The 21,634-nt window shown below is 39.5% G+C and overlaps 1 protein-coding gene across 1 annotated transcript; it reads right to left on the bottom strand.

Annotated features, from left to right (window-relative positions):
* Positions 1-6: 6 nt before the first annotated feature.
* On the bottom strand, positions 7-6,883 carry LOC139657217 (uncharacterized). The gene is made up of 9 exons (XM_071534980.1): positions 6,748-6,883; positions 6,081-6,428; positions 5,678-5,938; positions 5,398-5,463; positions 4,186-4,266; positions 4,058-4,086; positions 3,357-3,425; positions 1,863-1,961; positions 7-1,030 (listed from the first exon to the last, which is right to left on the bottom strand). The coding sequence occupies exons 1-9, from the start codon at positions 6,806-6,808 to the stop codon at positions 899-901; spliced, it is 1,146 nt and encodes a 381-aa protein (XP_071391081.1). The 5' UTR covers positions 6,809-6,883; the 3' UTR covers positions 7-898.
* Between the last annotated feature and the right edge of the window lie 14,751 nt (positions 6,884-21,634).

Here is a 21,634-nt window from a genome sequence, read left to right on the forward strand (position 1 = left end):
ATTACTAAACAAAGTGTAATGAATGCATAAGAACGCTCTGGTGGGATTCAATCCAAAGCCAGTGTGGGCAGACGACTGTTCAGCTGCATTTACACAGGGACAGGGAAATCTTTCTTTTTTTAAGTAGTTTTATGTAAAAATACACCAGTCATATCAGGTTAAATCACGTCAAGTCGGGCTGCAACAGACAAGAGCGTCTCATCTCTACTATTTGAGACACTGTAGATCCATCCTATTTTACCAAATTTAATTTTGGTCTGTTATCTACACGCCTCTGCTCACAGGAAAGTGACAGATTGAAATTTAACTGCAAAATCCAAACAGCAGTCTCCTAAGCAGCAGCAGAGAAAGCTGGACTCACCAACGTTAGATCTTTTCCTCTCTCGTCTCTTTGGTTTTCTTTGGTATAAAGCATCACACAGACCGGCCGGGTTGGTAAACATGAGCGAGCTGTGAGCAGTTTACTGACCTCACACTACAGGATTTCTGGGTATTGAAGTTCAGACAGTTACCTCTCATGATGCCACTGATAATGTGATAAAGGTTTCTGCTTTCTAAGACTGTACACCATGGAGAGGAACTGGAGAGACAGACAGAGAGAGATAACAAGAGACCGTGAAATGTAAATCAATCTCAACTCAAATGACCACTAAATTTTCACAATATATTATGGCACAGTAAAAAAAAATCATATTAAAACTGTTTTTAACTAATGTCAGAACATATTTAGGTCCTGATTTCACAAAACGATGCTGGTAGCAGCGATGGACAACCAGGAATGTTCACTCAGTTTCATTTTGCTGTTTCACACTGGAACTCGTGGTTTTTCATCTGACTAATCTCAGAGTTATTCATCTGAAACAAATGTAATGATATGAAATGGAACTGCTGTGGTGTGTTATTTCCTTGTCATGTTGACGGTGGAGTAGAGGTTGCTGGGATCATTGGCGTCTCCAGCAGAGGCAGAAGAGGTTTTCACAGTAGCATAGGTCACTGTAGCATCTTCTTCATCACCATCATTATTGGGAACCTGTAAAACAAAATGCCACAACACACCAGTGACCCAACATGTCATGACACAGCACAAAATAACAAAACAAAACACATCAAAACAAAAAAAAAAAAAAAAAAAAAAAAAAAAAAAAACAAAACAAAACAAAACAAAACAAAACAAAACGGGAATATAATACAACAAAACAAAACACAACAAAACAAAAAACACACAACAAAACACAATACAAAACAAACAAATGACAACAAAACAAAAAGCACCCAACTGTGACACAACACAGCAACATGCGTTCCGGCTGAAAACCTTAAAGGGCAAATCAAAACTAAATGACATAAGGCAGGAAACTGTTATACTGGGTTGAAACTTTCCAGATCGCTGCACTTCTGGCCACGCCCCTTCAGTGATGTCACAGCAGCTGTTTGGCATCAGCTGTCAACAAGCTTGAAATGTTTCAACCCATAGAGAGCAGCGCAACAACACTTCTCTGTCTTATGTGACTTAGTTTTGATTTGTCCATTAAACAGTACAACACACTGACACAGTGTAGCTGTGACTGATGACAGCAACTTCTAATGTTACAAGCTCTTTAAATAATATCCTCCATGTCTCCCTGTAACACTGCTGTTGGGTAAAAACCACACATCTGAAATATTGTAAAAAAAAATTTGAAAGTTTACACAACCATTTTTCATGACTGTTGGAGCCTTAAAACCTGATTAAAACCTATTGCTTAATGTCAAAAATACATGGGTGTCGATGCGAAAATAGGAATTATTTTCTTTATTCCTGAAAATGTTGTTGTTGTTGTTTTTTTCCCACCAACAGTGATACAACAGAACAGACAGCTCACCTGTGTTTTACCAGCGGTCTTCTTCTTCTTCTTCTTCTCCTTCTCGTTGTTGTTGGAGTGGCTGATGGAGGCGTAGGTGAGTCCGTCGTCCTGATCAGTCTGACCAGTGAATGCAACACAAAGGCTGGTCAGTGGCACACAGGTTTGAACTTCCACACTTCAACACTTCCACTGATTTTCTATTCTATTCTATTCCTTAACTTTTAGTACCTCTGCCAGTTATGTTTTCGTCCCTGTTAGTTAGTTTGTTGTCTGTCTGTCAGCAGGATTTCTCAAAAACTTACAAATGGATTTCCATGAAATTTAGTCGACAGATCGCCCTTGGACCAAGGAACAACTTAATGAATTTTGGTGGTGATCCAGATCTGGGATTTCTGCCATCAGATGATTATACATTTTTAGCCGTAACTATGAAACTAACAAAGACAGAGACTTGATTCCAAATCCTAAGAGGACGCTTGCAGGGTCAGGAAATCAATTTAACTTCAAATGTATAAGTGACAGGAACGATGTGTTCGGGTGTAACAGCAGGTTGGAGAATTGTTCAGCACTGGCAGAGAGTTGCCTTCTAGTTTATTAAAGTCAAGATGAAATGAAAAATGCATTTTTAACCCTTTTAGATCACATCCCCGGTCATATTGTGCACCTATTTAACAATATATGCAAAAAAAACACAAAAAATCAATTTCTGATTGGATCAAAATCCAATCATGTTTTCTTCCTGTAAAACAAAATATGCCGTGTGCTTACATAAGCATGAACCAACCAATTTCAACCAATAATATCATGACATCCACCCATCAATCATTCTTCAACCTCTAGCTAGCCACACCAGTCATATAAAACCGCACTTCACCGTTTCTGGGTCGTAGCTGACAGAGCAATATGGAGAGAGAGAGGAAGAGATGTGTGTTTGGATATCAGTGGGCAAAAACTTTGTTTTCATTTCCAAAACAATGTGGCTGAGGTCTAATTCATTCATCTCTCCCTTGTCCTCCTCCTGATCTATCAACAGGTGAGGGAGGTGTGTGTGGAGCCAACAGTCCTCTGTAGCTCCGTTTCTCTCTGTAGCTCCGTATCGCGCCAAACTCTAAGCCCCGCCCACTGTTTAGCGGTCCAATCAAATGGTAGGTCCAATCAGAAGGATTTGATTTAAATCCCTCTTGTAACTGTACACCGCTCAAATATTCCGTTTCACTGGGAAATACGTCACAGTACAGAAGCTAAAGACGCTCTAACTTCCGTTTCAGTGGGACTTTAAGGACTGGTTGGCTGAGCATGCATGCACTTTTTCAGCCACACCCTGCTTCACACTTATGCCTCACTTCCTCACTGTCTCAGCCACTCTATTCTACTCTACTCTACTCTACTCTACTCTAGTCTAGTCCTTCTTACTTCCCTCTTATCCTTTTTATCAAAGAAGGAAATCAGACTCAACTTTGTGTCTCATGCACATGTACTGGATACTGGGTGTGAGTGTGAGTGTGATCTGACCTGGTCCTGGTTGGTTTCTGGTCCAGACTGCTTCACTGCAGGATTGGCATCGCTGACTACGGTCAGAGCCTGGAAAAATACAGTCCAGTTACAGCTTTCCATTCCAGTAAAGGTCAGTTATAACAGAATACATGCTATGTGGTTGAAACTTATGGACTACAAAACCAGAAGTGCATACAAGTCTAACATGGGAAGTGTCAGTGCCATGATGTAAATTCACATATCTCTTCAGTTTTGTCACATTATATTCTGCTTATATATATCGAACATCATATGCACTAATCCATATCTAATCAAGATTGTTAGTAACATCTATAAGTAACAACTGTAAGTAAATCCATACATGAAGTAATCCATAATCTTCCCCATGCTTCCCACCCATACACTCTGCTAAACGTGTTGAAACTGTCAGCAGCATTATGCTATAACCCTACAACTGTTTATTTTGGGATTTTACTGCTTTTATTCTTTTATTTTTCTTGTTTTTACTGTTTTTGTTACATATTTGTTTAGCTTTTATGTTTTTTCATTTAGCTTTTTCATCATCAATCAGCTTAATTTTGATAAAGATCAAGAAAGTTTCAGCTCATCTTATGCTCTTCTGCAGTTTTGGTAATAGACAGTTATCACACAGCCGCTTTGCTACAGCTCTGCAAAGTCCTGACTGCATAAACATTTGATCCTTCAGTTTTAAAACTCACAGTGTTGTCTTCTGCTGGGGTTTTGTTCCCTGAAAAAAAAAAAGCAAAAGGGAGAGGAGAGTTTAGCTTCTGCAGCGACAGTCTGGGTTTATCAATGTGATGACATTTTACACAATAAATGCTCTCACCTCTAGCTCTTTTCCAGCATATGATGAGTGCAACAACAATTATTAGGACTGCAGCTAAACCCCCTATGATGAACCACAAAACTTGGAAGAGACAGAAAAAGTTAAAAACGTTTTGTCAGCAGCTTCAAGTGACCTATGGAACTAAAATCGATTCAAACTCCTGTCAGTGAAAGAGGAGAGAGTTGCGTATGTGTTTCACAATGTGTAAAATATCATATTTGGCATTTGTTGTGGTGATTAGTTACAGTATGTGTTGTTATTGTGTCATATGATGTGCTTCTATTAGTTTTTCTATTTTATAATTTGTCTGCAAAACAAATTTCCTGTATAGGACAATACATTTAGAATAGAATAGAATAGAATAGAATAGAATAGAAGTCTACAAAAGGTATTTAGAAATATCCTTTGCCCAAATAGTATTTGCAAGCAGGCAAGACTTTTTTATATTATTCATCTGCAATTTTTAAGTAAATAAAAAAATTGTAGGTAGAAAAACTGCAGTCCATTAACAGTGCTTGCCATGCATAAACAACATGTGCTGCTGTGTCTCAAAGCAGAGTCTAAACCACAATGTATTTAAAAATCAAAATTTTGGAAATGTGTACAGTGTGTCCTTGAAAGGTTTGACTTTATGTACTAGTCAAACTCTTCAAGAACATATTGCTTTTGTGGTTTGGAAACCTTGTAGCTTCAATTTTGGTGATTTTCATGATTTTGTCTGAAAGATTGCAGGATTGACCCGTTGGACTTATGAAACCATTTCAAAAGGTTTGTTTATTTCCCATATTGTGTCCAAGGCAAGTCTGTCAAATACAAATGCCACGGAGGTTGCAAAATACAGATTTGCCAATAGCTGTTGTGAAGGCCGTTACAACACAGTTAACCATGTTCCGATAAAACAAAAATGAAACACAAAAAGCACAACAACAAAAGGAAAAAAGAGACAGAAAGAGAGAGCGTCTGTGAATTTCTATCAAACTACATTTGTGTGCATGACTTTGCCTCTGGTGAATTTTGGCGGTTGATTTCACAGCAGCAGTGGATTTTGTGGTTGGAAGTTCAGAGTAACCCCTCCCACAGCCAAGTATCAGTCTCAAAGCTGAGAGAGAGAGAGCAAGAGAGACAGATAGAGAGAGAGAGAGAGAGAGAGAGAGAGAGAGAGGAGAGAGGCTGGACTGTGGAAATATGTAATGCAGGATGGAAAGTGACTACCTTCTGGTTTTGAATTGGTTGTAGATTTGGTTGTAGGCCCTGTTTCTTTTGTTGTTGCTTTCGTACCTGGACAAATGAAATAACAAAGCCCAAACAAAATATAGGGTCAGTCAAGAGCTCACATTTATCATATCCAGTAATTGAATAAGAAATAATAAAATAATCTTTTGCATGGTTACTTTGAAACTGTCAAGTAAAAGAAAGGTAGTTTTTGTTATTTTTTATATCAAGATGCAGATATTTTAAACAGTTTCTTATCATATTCTCAAAGCTTTCTCACCTGAGGACAGAGAGGTGAAGTCAAACGTCTGCACTGTTCTACTGTGACGATCAGTCACTTCACACTGGAATCTCTCTTTGACATAAATAGAACTCAGAAAGGACACAGTGGTGTGGCAGGTAGACTGTGATATCAGAATGTTACTGATGTTTCTATTCCACTTCACACCCTCATACAGCCACATCAGTGTCTCTCTACACTCTCCATATCTCACCACAGAGCAGGACAACATCAGTTTATCGGTGTCCTCCTGTTCAGTCACTGGTGAAGATGGAGATATTGTGAAAGGAAGACAATAGCAGGAAAATTAACTACATTACTGTAATCAGAATTATTATAATGTTTTAGTATATTGTTCCAAGAAGGCAGTTTGAGCTGAATAGGTTATGATGTTAATACTCACTCTTTACAAGAGACAGATAAACTCGAGCATCTGGACGTATTTCTTGTCCTGACATGTACTGTCTGCAGGTGTAGACACCAACATCCTCATCTGTGACTTTCTTTATAACCAGAGAACAGTCGGCTGTAACACTCAGTCTGGCTGCTGTAGGTTTGGCAAACTCATTTGATGCAATCTTCCCATCGGTAACCAGCTCTGCTGTAGTTAATTTATTTATAAAATGATTGAAGATCCAGTCAGTATAGTCACATTTATCATGACTGGGTGTCACATTTTCACAAGGCAGAGTGACTTCACCTCCATCTCTGACATAGGAGGAGGAGGGTGAACGTTGGTTACTGTTTCCTGCTGTGGAGAAAATGACAGAGAAATATTATGAAAATTTAATTAAATCAGAATAGGAATAAGGCTGGTATGTTCATAGTTTATTTTTTCATAGTGAAGATAATTTTGAGTATAACATAAGTTTGCAAATGTGCCCTGACAAGTCAGAAAGAGTTCACTAAACAAATCATTCAGCATTTTAACAAAAATGGCATCATTGACCGTCTCAGTTAAATGAAGATTAATTAATAAAGTACAGTTAGTAATATTAGTAAGTAAGTAGTAAGTAAGTTCAGTTTTGTAATGTATCTGTTATTTAATATAAATTTTAATTCAGCCTTACCTGTTACATGAAACACGAGTATCAAACACAAAGTGATTTTAGTCCGTCTGAATTCAGCCATTCTGCTCTTTCTCTCAGTCTCTTTAAATCTGTCTATCGATCTTGTTCTCTCGCTCTCAACTGTCGAAGCGTCTGAACTAACGCTTCTTAAAGAGAAAGATATACTTCCTGTGATTAATAGCTTGGCACTTCCTCATAGCAGCTCCAATTTCTGTTTTTTTTTTTCTCTCTACTGTCTGGTTGAATTTAAGTATGTACATCTCATCAGTTTTCTGATCTCTCTGAATTTCTTGCAGCTGAGAGAGACAGACAGCAAAAGATCTGACCCACAGAAAGATGTCATTTAAAATTTTACATTTGAGCCATCTAAAGTGACGTACAATGAGTGCAACAGTAGAATCAGCTTCAATTCCTACATCACCAATATGACAAGCAACCAGTAGTGAGGAGGACAGGGGTCAGAGGTCACAGCACCCTGCAATGATCATGTAAGATAGAGAAATTCTAGGAAATGAGCAAAGGAAAGAAGTAGATGGGAAGTTAGAGTGAGTAGAGGAGGAAGCTGTGGTTCAGCAGGGAGAGGCAGACATGAGCTGCCGATGTGTTTTCAGATGAACGTTCAGCCCCATACAGGAAGTGGAGAGACTCTGCTGTGCTGACTGAAGTGATGAGGTAACTCCTCCTCTGGAGAGACAGCAGTCCAAAATCTGATTTTTTTCCAGTCTGAGACAGGCAGTTGGTGTTTTGGTGCGGAGGCTTCAGACCTAGGAGGAAGGAGGTTGAGTACGAGCAAAAAGCAAAAATGAATATCCAAGTTGTTTTGGCTTGTAAAGGATAAGGGAAAGCCAAAATGGTCAGAATTAGCATTTCTTCCTTTGCCATATTAACCAATAAAAATGTCGGCTTTTTTACAGCAAAGGAAAAAAAGTGAATTGTGACCCTTTTGGCTTTACATAGATTCCACTCATTTAATTCTTTAATTACCTTATTCCCAGGGCGGCCATTTTGAACACTCAGGGTGGGAAACACTACCCGGAAGACTGGCATTTATATTGAATTCTAGCATTACTTCAACACATAAGTGTGGACTTCAGATAGACCTAACAGTCATAAAATTAGCTAGTAATCTTGGGAACAAAAACAACAACTGCTTGAATTTAACAGGGAAGTTAGCTAGCTTATGAGCCAGCTAGCTCTGGTAGCTAGTGGGCCAAATATATTACCTTAAAATAAAACTACTGTATATTCCTCGGACTGGGAAACTCTACCTCGACATGTACTGTATATAAAACTAGCATTACTAAAACACAAATGAGTTATCAAAGTTATCAAATTAGCGGCAATCAGGGTTAACAACTACAACAACTACTTGAATTTAGCAGGCAAGTTAGGTAGCTTACTAGTTAGTGAGCTACTCCTTCTCTGCCTAGGCTTGATTCTAGTTAGCTACAGTAGGTGAAATATCTTGAAATATGAACGTATATTCCTTTGGATTCTAGAGATCCATTTGTTTCTAATATTCCCGACGTTCCTGTGCATCTTGATACAGTGGGACAGAGCTGAGCTGTAGGCTACTTGTTATTCGGGGTAAAACTTCCCTCCTCAACTCTGTGACTAAAGTTCAAAATGGCCACTATGGGAATAATGTCTATTTCTAGAGAAGATAAATCAAGCACACCTAAAGTAGTTCAAATTGGACTTGGGATGACCTTATTGTGTCTGTTTTCTATTTTGTTTGTTTTTGTCTACTAAGGTGCCAGACGGGTGGGGTTAGGACAACACAATAAGTGCCAGAAAAAGTCAATTAGTATGGGAGCCAATTTAGTATATTGATTTGTGATTGGCCACTTACTGGGGTTTATCTGAATTCTCCTGATGCAGTAAATTCCACCCATCTGGTAGTTTAATCAGATTAAAACTGTGATTTGACTAAGGGGTGATTGTACACACACACACACACACACACACACACACACACACACAGAGTCTTGTGAACAAGTTAAACCAAACACTAAGAATAATGTGCAGCTACTGTACTTTCTCACCCAGGTTATTTATATTCTGTATCTTACAGAAGTCTTGTAGCGGGCGAAGGAGAAGTGGTGATGCTGGTCAGGACTTGTGCTTCTGATGTCAGCATCTCAGCACATTTATAGAAGAAAAAGTTGACAGTTTTAAGTGTGTGACTAACACTAAAGTGCATGTCACTTTACTCAGGTCAATAGGTAAGAGAAAGAATTCAGTTGCAGTTTGGATCTAATTCGGTTTTAAAGTGGTCATCTGCGAAATTCTCGTTTTTTCAGTTATTCTCCATCTTTGTTGCTCAGCGCTCATTGCTGTGGTGTTTCTGCACTGCACTTCCCACAGATCACCTGTCAATCAAACAGTGTGGGCGGAGCTTGGAGCCACCACTACTACTAGAACTACTACTGCCATTGGTTTTCTTATCTCTCTGAATTTCTTGCAGCTGTTGAAACAGAGAGAGAGAGACAGGCAGCAAAAGATCTGACCAACAGAAAGTTTAACTTTAAATTTTACATTTTAGGCATCCAGAGTGCAGCAGTAGAATAAGCTACAATTCCTAGATCACCAATATGACAAGCAAGCCTAAAGTGCCTTTAAACTAAATTTTAGTCACTGCTACTAGAACTGCTGCTGCCACTACTAGCTGACCAAATCATATTCATCATAACAAGTCCAGCTTCTGTCCAGTCCCACAGTGTATTTGTGGCGATGACGTGTAGTTCCCTCTCAAAACTACAAGAGGACTGAGAGAGTTTCACAGCTCATAAGGTGTGAAGATTCATATTTCAAGACAAATACTGACAATAATGCAAATTTTATGTCCTTTAACTGATTAGATTCTGCTCAGTAAAGAACAGACAGGATTTGTGCTGTGATGAAGTCTGATAGCACTATAGAGGAGGGAGAGTCTCACTCCTGACTGACCAGAAATTTGGCTCTTGATGGCCGTGATGCAATGGCATTACTGTGGAAAAAAACCCACAGATATGATGACATTTTAGTGCCTGAGAAGTGTTAGTTCCTCATTGCAGCTTTACACTAGTTTCTGCTGAGAGATGTGCAGGAAGTGTGTTGGTGTGAACGTTGGTTCAGCGGCCAGCAGAGGTCTGGTGGTTTGGCCTTCTCATCAGGACCGGATCAGCTTCTGAACCACAGCAGGCTGACAGAAACAGCCGGTCCACAGCATGATGAGGAAGGAGACGAGAAGCTGATCAGCCAGAGAGTCAGAGCGGACTTCTTCATGTCCTTTGTTGCTTTGGGCGACGTGAACTGAGACGAAGAGGAGTTCATTTTAGTTTACTTTGGGGTTTTTTTTCTAACTTGAGCGAGATAATTTCTGGACGCACTAAAGCAAAAGACAATCCGCTTCTAGCAAGACAGCAGCAAAACGTGTTCATTGTCCACTGACCAACGACATCCACACAAAAGGTTTATGAAAGATAAAATTCCCCAAAGAAGACATTGGTGCTGCTGCCAAGTGTGGAGCAAAAAGGATTAAAATAGAAGTATGATAGGAAAACAATGTGATGCTGAAGCTCAGTTTCAGGTAATCTACATTGTCTCATCATTCCTTCACCTTGTGAAAAACCCAGAAAACATGTTGAGGTTGATACGACGGCTCGCACCAACGCTGAAAAGCCATGTAAATACAACGCAACAATAAAAGTCCAGACGACGGCTGGAGTCGTCCATCGCTGCTGCCTTCATTGTTTGTGAAATCCAGACCTAACTGTCTTTCTTATGTCAGTTCAAAATGGTTTTAATATGAATTTTTACCGTGCCATTAATTTAGTCCTTATTTGGGTTGAAGTTGAACATCACCGTCCATCAACTGCTTGCTGGTAAGAAGTCGTCAAACCACTAATCATACTGGCTGGACTGTAGAAAGATGTCACCCAACTTGATTCCTCGAAGAGCAATTATTACCTTGGACTGCCGACATGGCTGCCATGTTTTCTGCCTGTGTTGACAGACTTCCACAATTCAGGAAGCCAAGTGGGAGATATCAGAGCCGACAGAAAACTGCCTCATGTCCTACAGTATTTATCACCAGGAGGCTGACTTGATACAGTAAATCTGAAATGATGTGAACGCAGCATCAGTCATCAGGATAATTTTAAGATGGTGGCATGGCAACCTACTCTTTATAACACAAAATTAAAACAATGGCACATTTTAGAGGAAGGTAAGTAACTTAAGTCATTGATTGATTGAGCACATGATCATTTTGCAGTGTGGATCCTCAATAACTGAGGGACATTTAATGAAGAATTCAGGTAACAGTTTTTCCCTCCAAAAGAGATGCATAGAATAAAACTCTAAACATATAGTAGCCTACTGATCTCTACCTTCCACTGTGAAAGCCATGACACTATTAGTACATGGAGGAATTACGATACACAATGTGTGACTGAGTATTAAACAATGTTTTATTTGCAGATAATATAAATGAACAGCGATAATCAGCTATAACAAAGGGAAGACTATACTGACTCCATTAAGGCCCACAGCTCATTCAAGCATACTTTGGAAATTCAGAAAACATTTTGGACTCCCAACAAACAAGTTAACAGTACTACTACAGCATAATGATAACAATGTTAACTAGTTACCTGTTAAATGCAAGTTAACCAAAATTAGAAGTATAGAGAAAATATCAAGTTTTCTAATTTTCTCAGGTTGTTTGAAAGTGTCTGATTGCAAATGCGTGATCATCATCTGTAAAATAAACTCTGGAACAATTTAAGAGCTTTTTTGGAAAATCTAAAACTGTTCTTCTGTACATAAGGTGTTGTGCTGTGTAATATAAACTGAGGCTAAGCTTCTTACTTCAAAAGCAATCCATAACATCTTAAAAACAAGTCTAAATTCAACTTCAAGCCAATTCAAGGCAACTAAAACAGTTCTATGATCTCTCCTGTTAGATCTAGTTAAAATCTGCTGCGTTCTGAACTATCTGCAGATGAGAAAGAGCTAAACAGCTGAGGCAGGAAAACACACACTTGTATAAAAGAGACTTATAATAGTTAATACAAGATGAAATAACAGCTTGAATATCTTTCTCCAAGTCAGGATATGACCTGTACTCTAGAAAGAGAAAAATACCCATCTTTAATATGAATACATAATCCTCCTTACTTTCATACCTGCAGTCTTTTTGAAGGCCTCAGTTAATACTCTTGATTCTTAGATGTCTATGTTTGGTATGTTTATGTAAGAAAGCCGTTCACTTGTGTAAAGTGGCCAATAAATTCATCTTTATCTTAATGTTAGTATTTAATTAGCTGTCTCAGAGTTTGATCTTTGAGATTTGCCCTTGATTATTTAATTTTGAACTTATACTACTTGGCTTCAAAATCATTTCAGGTGTGAATGTTTCACATCACCTGAAAGTACACAACCTCTACTGTTTGTAAGTGCAGAAAACAATTACTAATCTAAAGCTATTGTGCTAAGATGATATTTATCTGCTGTGGTCTCTTATTTCTCTGGTTAGTTGACATTGGTGTGGAGGTTGTTGATCAGTGGAACAGGACAGAGGCAGAAGGGGCTTCTATGTCGTCATAGTTCACTGTACCATCATCATCATCATCATCATTATGCACCTGTGAATCACAACACAATGTAATGCAGCACAATACAACACAACACACATGAGTTTCTGTACAAGTGTTAAAGTTGAACGCTGGCCGCTGAGCAGCTCCACTGGAGCAGCTGGAGTTTAGTGCCTTGCTCAAGGGAACCTCAATGATAGTTAATGAGGGAGGAGAGAGATTTACTCATTCACTTTCACAACCCAAACTGTTACAGCCAGTCCAGGGATTCAAAGCAGGGACTTTCTGGTCACAAGTCCACTTCTATGACTTATAGGCTACTACTGCTCCACATGGAAATCAGACTCATTCTGAGCAACACTGACTTTGTAATTCAAACAAATCAAATACTTAATAAAATGAATATGAATTAATCTGTGGAAAAGTCAGTTGTAAATAAAATGTTATGAAATGACTAGAATTGTACTGAATGTATTGGAGTTGAATGTATCCACCTTATTCCCAGGGCGGCCATTTTGAATTTACATCACACTCAGGGTGGGAAACTCTTCCTGGAAGAGTAGGGTGACCACATTTTCAAACCCCCAAACCGGGACCCTTAAGTGTACCGCACGTTCACGCACGCACACATGTATGCGCTTATGCACGCACCATAGGCGTTTTCATCAGGATGGGGGACAATTATTTCAGCGCTTAGCACACCTAGTGACTGCACCTTTCAACACCATGGACAGAGCCTCAGCAAACCAAAAATGATGTTTTGTCTCCAAAAATCCACCAAAACATAGTTTATGTGTTGCATTGTTTATGTTTTTTGATTGGGTTAGGTAATAATGAGCGGGACAGAACATGATAAACGTCTATGTAAGCGCTGAAAACAAGTATTATACTATTATTATTATTTTAATTGTGGTGAAAACCGGGACAATTTGGTAGTGAATCTTGAAAACCGGGACATTTTAGTGTTTAACAGATATTTGTCGGGACTCAGGACACCCATCTTGAAACCGGGACAATCCCGGACAAACCGGGACGTCTGGTCACCGTATGGAAGAGCAAGTACAGCCCAGCTCTGTCCTGCTGTTGTGGACCAAGATGCACATCATACAAGTTGGGAAGCGGAGAATTATTACAGATTCTCCACTGGAAAGTGTATTAGAAATGAATGGATCTCAAGAATCTGGAGGGACGTAAGTTGAAATTTTAGGTATTTGGACCATAATAGGTAGCAACTGGAACCTAGCCTAGGTAGCTAGTTAGTAGCTAACTAGCTGGTAAGCTAGCTAACTGACTTCCCTGCTAAATTCAAGTAATTGTTGTAGTTCTGAAGATTGCTTGCTAATTTGGGAACCATTGGTTTTATCTGAAGTTCTCACTTGTACACTAATGTGTTGAAGTAACGCTAGCTTTATGTTGTCTTCGAGGTAGAGTTTCCCACCCCGAGTGTGAAGTGACTTCAAAATGGCCCCTGTGGGAACAAGGTCAGTTACTGTATGATCTGACCTCTTCCTGACTGGCTGCTGGACCAGACTGGCTCACTGCAGGACCGCTTACTGAGTTTAAAACCTGCACAAATACAGACAGACAGTTACAGTCTGCCATTACAGTAATGGATAACTATGAAAATGAACAGTTACCACCAGCAGGTTACGATCATTTTACGATCACCCTTACAGTCCTGACCATAGACATTTAATTTTTAAAGTCAGTTCAGTTTTTTGTTTTAAACTCACAATGTTGTCATCGGGTGGTGTCTGGTTCCCTGGAAAAATAAATCAGAGAGAACAGTTTAAATTCTACAATTATGATTTATGTTAATCAGTCCTACAAATATTGTTCTGAATTCTCTCACCTCTAGCTCTCCTCCAGCTTCTGATGAGAAGAGCAGTAATTACAGTAATGAGGAACAGTTCTGCAACACGCAGAGCCAACATGACGTAGTTCAGAACAGAGCAATCTGTGTAAGCTGTGGAACATGGTGGAGAAAAACATGTCAGTAAAGAAAGTTAAAGGGGAAATAAGTAAGATTTTAAATGATCATAATATATCTGTGGGGGTTGATAGAGTTGTTGATCAAAACTAATGACTGAAGGATTACTCAGCCAGCTGCTGAGAGTTCTGGCTTTCAAAACTCACTTTACGGTTGTGAAAATGTGACTTTGTGTTGGGTGTGTGTGTGTGTGTGTGTGTTTGTGAGACTTCTTTCATCAGTTACAACTGTTCTTATAAATTATCTTAAATTATCTAATTGCTCTGTCATTGAGGTCGGAAACAGTTGTGTTTTTGGAATGTTACTGATGCAATTCTTTTGAAAATAATCTTTTCACATTCACTTTCTAACAAACACAGAAGTCATAACTTGTGGTTGTAATTTTTAACTTGAATGTAGGCACAATACACTTCAACAAAAAATATATGAATATACAAAAATTGCTTGTAAAATAAGCAATACTTTGGCCCATATTCTCCCCAGCAGGGTTAACATGGTGGTAGTGTGTCAGACTGTCGATGCATTTTCCTTATTCATAAACAGGTTTTACCGCCTCAGTTTTACAGCTAGTGATATTTCAGCATCACCGCCCGCTTCTGATCATTTGCATCATGTCCTGTAAGTGATTCCTGAAAGCAAACCGCTGTGCAAAATTCCAACTTCTGGTTAAAAAAAACCTTAATTGATAAAGAAATATCTCTAAAAGCTGTGCTTGTTACAACCGTCGCTGTCCGCGGTCCTGAAGCGGCGCGTCCGGGTAGACGAGGCAGGAGAAGACAATTACCCACGCGAAGTATTGTGTAGTATCTTTTCTATTACTCACGGGAAGAGTGTAGCCTGTGTCATCCTATCACTGCTCTCCTGTTCTCCTTTATAATCCTCTCTGTCATTCCAGCCCTGCAGAGTCTTGGTCTCATTTCGCCAATCTTCTGTGTCCAGTTCTCAGCTCCACGTCATCACAAGTTTGTGTAATCAGGTAGTATAGCGCTCTAGACAGAGTTTTAGTTTTGAATTTTGTCACTGTGATCCTTACGGCAGTTAGAGATAGGTAAGTTTACTGGTGTTTTATTTTCATTTTATTAGATTAGTTTTTGTTAGTATAGGTAGGTATTCAACTCCCTGCCTGTTCCAGTTTTTCCTGTGGTTCAAAATAAAACTGTTGAACTGTTCCACTGCCTCTTGTCTGTTCTCTGCACTTGGGTCCAGGACTGAAAAGCCTGTCAATTTCAGTGTGTTTCAGTGCTGTCCTTGGAAACAGGTGTTAGACGTTCATCGGCTAGTTCAGCAAACAATCACATTTTCCATCACAGAAGATGAGAGAAAGAGTGACAGAAAAGAGAGAGAGAGAGAGAGAGAGAGAGAGAGAGAGAGAGAGAGAGCAAAAGTGACAGGGAGAAAGACTGGATTTCTTTTTTTTTAAATAGGTAAAATGAAAAGCCACTACCTGCTGGTTTTGTTGCTGTTGCTTTGTTTCCTGGACGAAAACAAAAACAAAACCCCCAAAAACTTAAGATCAGTAAGAGCTCCTGATTATCATACCTCATAAATAAACAGGAGAGATTGAATAAAAGAATGTTCATCATATTAAGTAAATGAAACTACTTTGGTCACATCATATTAACAAATATATTTTTATATTTTTCATACAAAAAATAATCATACGCTTTCTCACCTGAGGACAGAGAGGTGAAGTCAAACGTCTGCACTGTTCTACTGCGATGATCAGTCACTTCACACTGGAATCTCTCTTTGTTATGATGAAAAGTGAAAAAGGACACAGTGGTGTGGCAGGTAGACTGTGATATCAGAATGTTCCTGATGTTTCCATTCAACTTCACACCCTCATACAGCCACATCAGTGTCTCTGTACACTCTTTATATCTCACCACAGAGCAGGACAACGTCAGTTTGTTCTTGTCCATCTGTTCAGTCACTGGTGAAGATATAGATATAGTGAGAGAAAGACAATAACAGGAAAATTAACTACATTACTGTAATCAGAATTATTATAATGTTTTAGTATATTTTTCCAACAAGACAGTTTGAGCTGAATAGTTTATGATGTTAATACTCACTGTTTACAAGAGACAGATAAACTGCAGCATATGGACGTATTCTTTGTCCTGACATGAACTGTCTGCAGAAGTAGAGACCAACATCCTCAACTGTGACTTTCTTTATAACCAGAGAACAGTCGGCTGAAACACTCAATCTGGCTGCTTTAGGTTCGGCAAACTCATTTGATGCAATCTTCCCACTGGAAACCAGCTCTACTGTGTCTTCATTTATAAAATGATTGAAGAGCCAGTCAGTATAGTCACATTTATCCTGACTGGGTGTCACATTTTCACAAGGCAGAGTGACTTCATCTCCATCTCTGACATAGAAGGAGGGCCTATATTGTCCAGTTACTGCTGTGGAGAAAATGATAGAGAAATATTATGAAAATTTAATTGAATCAGAATAGGAATATGGCTGGTATGTTCATAGTTTATTTTTTCATAGTGAAGATAATTTCGGGTATAACATAAGTTTGCAAATGTGCCCTGATAAGTCAAAAAGAGTTCACTAAACAAATCATTCAGCATGTTAACAAAAATGGCATCATTGACCATCTCAGTTAAATGAAGATGAATTAATAAAGTACAGTTAGTAATATTAGTAAGTAAGTAGTAAGTAAGTTCAGTTTTGTAATGTATCTGTTATTTAATATAAATTTTAATGCAGCCTTACCTGTTACATGAAACACGAGTATCAAACACAAAGTGATTTTAGTCCGTCTGAATTCAGCCATTCTGCTCTTTCTCTCAGTCTCTTTAAATCTGTCTATCGATCTTGTTCTCTCGCTCTCAACTGTCGAAGCGTCTGAACTAACGCTTCTTAAAGAGAAAGATATACTTCCTGTGATTAATAGCTTGGCACTTCCTCATAGCAGCTCCAATCTCTGTTTTTTTTCTCTTCTGTCTGGTTGAATTTAAGTATGTACAGCTCATCAGTTTTCTGATCTCTCTGAATTTCTTGCAGCTGAGAGAGACAGACAGCAAAAGATCTGACCCACAGAAAGATGTCATTTAAAATTTTACATTTGAGCCATCTAAAGTGACGTACAATGAGTGCAACAGTAGAATCAGCTTCAATTCCTACATCACCATATATGACAAGCAACCAATAGTGAGGAGGTCAAGGGTCAGAGGTCACAGCACCCTGCAATGATCATGTAAGATAGAGAAATTCTAGGAAATGAGCAAAGGAAAGAAGTAGATGGGAAGTTAGAGTGAGTAGAGGAGGAAGCTGTGGTTCAGCAGGGAGAGGCAGACATGAGCTGCCAATGTGTTTCCAGATGAGTGTTCAGCCCCATACAGGAAGTGGAGAGACTCTGCTGTGCTGACTGAAGTGATGAGGTAACTCCTCCACTGGAGAGACAGCAGTCCAAAATCTGATTTTTTTTCCAGTCTGAGACAGGCAATTGGTGTTTTGGTGTGGAGGCTTCAGACCTAGGAGGAAGGTAGTTGAGTACGAGCAAAAAGCATAAATGAATATCCAAGTTGTTTTGGCTTGTAAAGGATAAGGGAAAGCCAAAATGGTCAGAATTTGCATTTCTTCCTTTGCCATATTAACCAATAAAAATGTCGGCTTTTTTACAGCAAAACAAGAGAAGTGAATTGTGACCCTTTTGGCTTTACATAGTTTCCACTCATTCAACCGTTTAATTACCTTATTCCCATGGCGGCCATTTTGAACACTCAGGGTGGGAAACACTACCCGGAAGGCATTTATATTTAATTCTAGCATTACTTCAACACATAAGTGTGGACTTCAGATAGACCTAACAGTTATAAAATAAGCTAGTAATCTTGGGAACAAAAACAACTGCTTGAATTTAACAGGGAAGTTAGCTAGCTTATGAGCCAGTTAGCTCTGGTAGCTAGTGGGCCAAATATATTACCTTAAAATAAACCAACTGTATATTCCTCAGACTGGGAAACTCTACCTCGACATATACTGTATATAAAACTAGCATTACTAAAACACAAATGAGTTATCAAAGTTATCAAATTAGCGGCAATCAGGGTTAACAACTACTTGAATTTAGCAGGCAAATTAGGTAGCTTACTAGTTAGTGAGCTACTACTTCTCTGCCTAGGCTTGATTCTAGTTAGCTACAGTAGGTGAAATATCTTGAAATATGAACGTATATTCCTTTGGATTCTTGAGATCCATTTGTTTCTAATATTCCTGACGTTCCTGTGCATCTTGATACAGTGGGACAGAGCTGAGCTGTAGGCTACTTGTTATTCGGGGTAAAACTTCCCTCCTCAACTCTGTGACTAAAGTTCAAAATGGCCACTATCGGAATAATGTCTTTCTAGAGAAGATAAATCAAGCACACCTAAAGTAGTTCAAATGGGACTTGGGATGACCTTATTGTGTCTGTTTTCTATTTTGTTTGTTTTTGTCTACTAAGGTGCCAAAGGGGTGGGGTTACGACAACACAAAAAGTGCCAGAAAAAGTCAATTAGTATGGGAGCCAATTTAGTATATTGATTTGTGATTGGCCACTTACTGGGGTTTATCTGAATTCTCCTGATGCAGTAAATTCCACCCATCTAGTAGTTTAATCAGATTAAAACTGTGATTTGACTAAGGGGTGATTGTACACACACAGTGTCTTGTGAACAAGTTAAACCAAACACTAAGAATAATGTGCAGTTACTGTACTTTCTCACCCAGGTTATTTATTGAACGAGGTCAGGGGACCCCTGGGTGATGTGTAACTGGTTAGGGTGAGGAGGATGTGACACAGGCTGGCGGTCACGGTCAGATGACCGGTGGAGGTATAAGAAGAGACACTGAGGCTGAGGTTGCGGGTATAGGAGGGTGCAGGTTTTAATAAGGGTAGAGCAACATGATTTAGATATGACTGCTGGCTGTTGAGCAGCCGTTGTGGCAGCGTGCTGCAGAAGGGGGTGAGAGGAAACAGGCATTAGACAAAGCAGATAGGCTGTACGGGTAATGTTGAATAAACAGCCAATAGGAAATAAATGATAAGATATTAAACTAATATAATATATATAGAGGGAATGGATTAACTAATAATTCCACTGGCAGACTACCAGTCATGTATAACTGGGACTAGATATACAGTCAATGGCAAAAGGTCCCTTGCAGTCCGGACAAACACCCATCATACAAACTACACAAGCCACAGGCCAATAATAGACGAAATGCCGAAGCATGAACTAAACATGAGGCCACAGTCACACTGTGGGGCCTACATAAAACAAGGTTCATGGCCTTTAACTCGACCAGCAACAATCTTAACTTAAAGTAAAGGTTCAAAGGATATTAGAATTTGCATAACTGAGGTGATAACTGTACTCACGTTTCATTCTTCACGCACGCTAGTCAGGAGTTCAGGAAAGAGACAGCCATGTGGCTTGGCTTTGTTCGACCAACCTGTTTGTCTGTGTGGACTGCAATTTGTAGGGCCAGTAGTTCTCAATCAGAGCTAATCGAGTGCAGAAGGTGTCTCTCAGCCCCAGGGGCGTGGCCGAGAGAGAGAGAGAGAGAGAGAGAGAGAGAGAGAGAGAGAGAGAGAGAGCCGGGCCTTTTGACATTTATATTCTGTATCTTACAGAAGTCTTGTAGTGGGCGAAGGAGAAGTGGTGATGCTGGTCAGGACTTGTGCTTCTGATGTCAGCATCTCAGCACATTTATAGAAGAAAAAGTTGACAGTTTTAAGTGTGTGACTAACACTAAAGTGCATGTCACTTTACTCAGGTCAATAGGTAAGAGAAAGAATTCAGTTGCAGTTTGGATCTAATTCGGTTTTAAAGTGGTCATCAAGTGGAAATTCTCATTTTTTCAGTTTTTTCATTGCTGTGGTGTTTCTGCACTGCACTTCCCACAGATCACCTGTCAATCAAACAGTGTGGGCGGAGCTTGGAGCCACCACTACTACTAGAACTACTACTGCCATTGGTTTTCTTATCTCTCTGAATTTCTTGCAGCTGTTGAAACAGAGAGAGAGAGACAGGCAGCAAAAGATCTGACCAACAGAAAGTTTAACTTTAAATTTTACATTTTAGGCATCCAGAGTGCAGCAGTAGAATAAGCTTCAATTCCTAGATCACCAATATGACAAGCAAGCCTAAAGTGCCTTTAAACTGAATTTTAGTCACTGCTACTAGAACTGCTGCTGCCACTACTAGCTGACCAAATCATATTCATCATAACAAGTCCAGCTTCTGTCCAGTCCCACAGTGTATTTGTGGCGATGACGTGTAGTTCCCTCTCAAAACTACAAGAGGACTGAGAGAGTTTCACAGCTCATAAGGTGTGAAGAGTCACAGTACAAGACAAATACTGACAATAATGCAACTTTTATGTCCTTTAACTGATTAGATTCTGCTCAGTAAAGAACAGACAGGATTTGTGCCGTGATGAAGTCTGATAGCACTATAGTGGAGTGGAGAGTCTCACTCCTGACTGACCAGAAATTTGGCTCTTGATGGCCGTGATGCAATGGCATTACTGTGGAAAAAAAAACACAGATATGATGACATTTTAGTGCCTGAGAAGTGTTAGTTCCTCATTGCAGCTTTACACTAGTTTCTGCTGAGAGATGTGCAGGAAGTGTGTTGGTGTGAACGTTGGTTCAGCGGCCAGCAGAGGTCCGGTGGTTTGGCCTTCTCATCAGGACCGGATCAGCTTCTGAACCACAGCAGGCTGACAGAAACAGCCGGTCCACAGCATGATGAGGAAGGAGACGAGAAGCTGATCAGCCAGAGAGTCAGAGCGGACTTCTTCATGTCCTTTGTTGCTTTGGGCGACGTGAACTGAGACGAAGAGGAGTTCATTTTAGTTTACTTTGGGGGGTTTTTTCTAACTTGAGCGAGATCATTTCTGGACGCACTAAAGCAAAAGACAATCCGCTTCTAGCAAGACAGCAGCAAAACGTGTTCATTGTCCACTGACCAATGACATCCACACAAAAGGTTTATGAAAGATAAAATTCCCCAAAGAAGACATTGGTGCTGCTGCCAAGTGTGGAGCAAAAAGGATTAAAATAGAAGTATGATAGGAAAACAATGTGATGCTGAAGCTCAGTTTCAGGTAATCTACATTGTCTCATCATTCCTTCACCTTGTGAAAAACCCAGAAAACATGTTGAGGTTGATACGACGGCTCGCACCAACGCTGAAAAGCCATGTAAATACAACGCAACAATAAAAGTCCAGACGACGGCTGGAGTCGTCCATCGCTGCTGCCTTCATTGTTTGTGAAATCCAGACCTAACTGTCTTTCTTATGTCAGT

The sequence above is a fragment of the Centroberyx affinis genome, unplaced genomic scaffold (assembly GCF_046629955.1).
Source record: "Centroberyx affinis isolate AG114_WGS23_722 - 3 ecotype Tasmania unplaced genomic scaffold, CSIRO-AGI_Caff_v1 ptg002642l_1, whole genome shotgun sequence".
Taxonomy (NCBI): Eukaryota; Metazoa; Chordata; class Actinopteri; order Beryciformes; family Berycidae; genus Centroberyx; species Centroberyx affinis.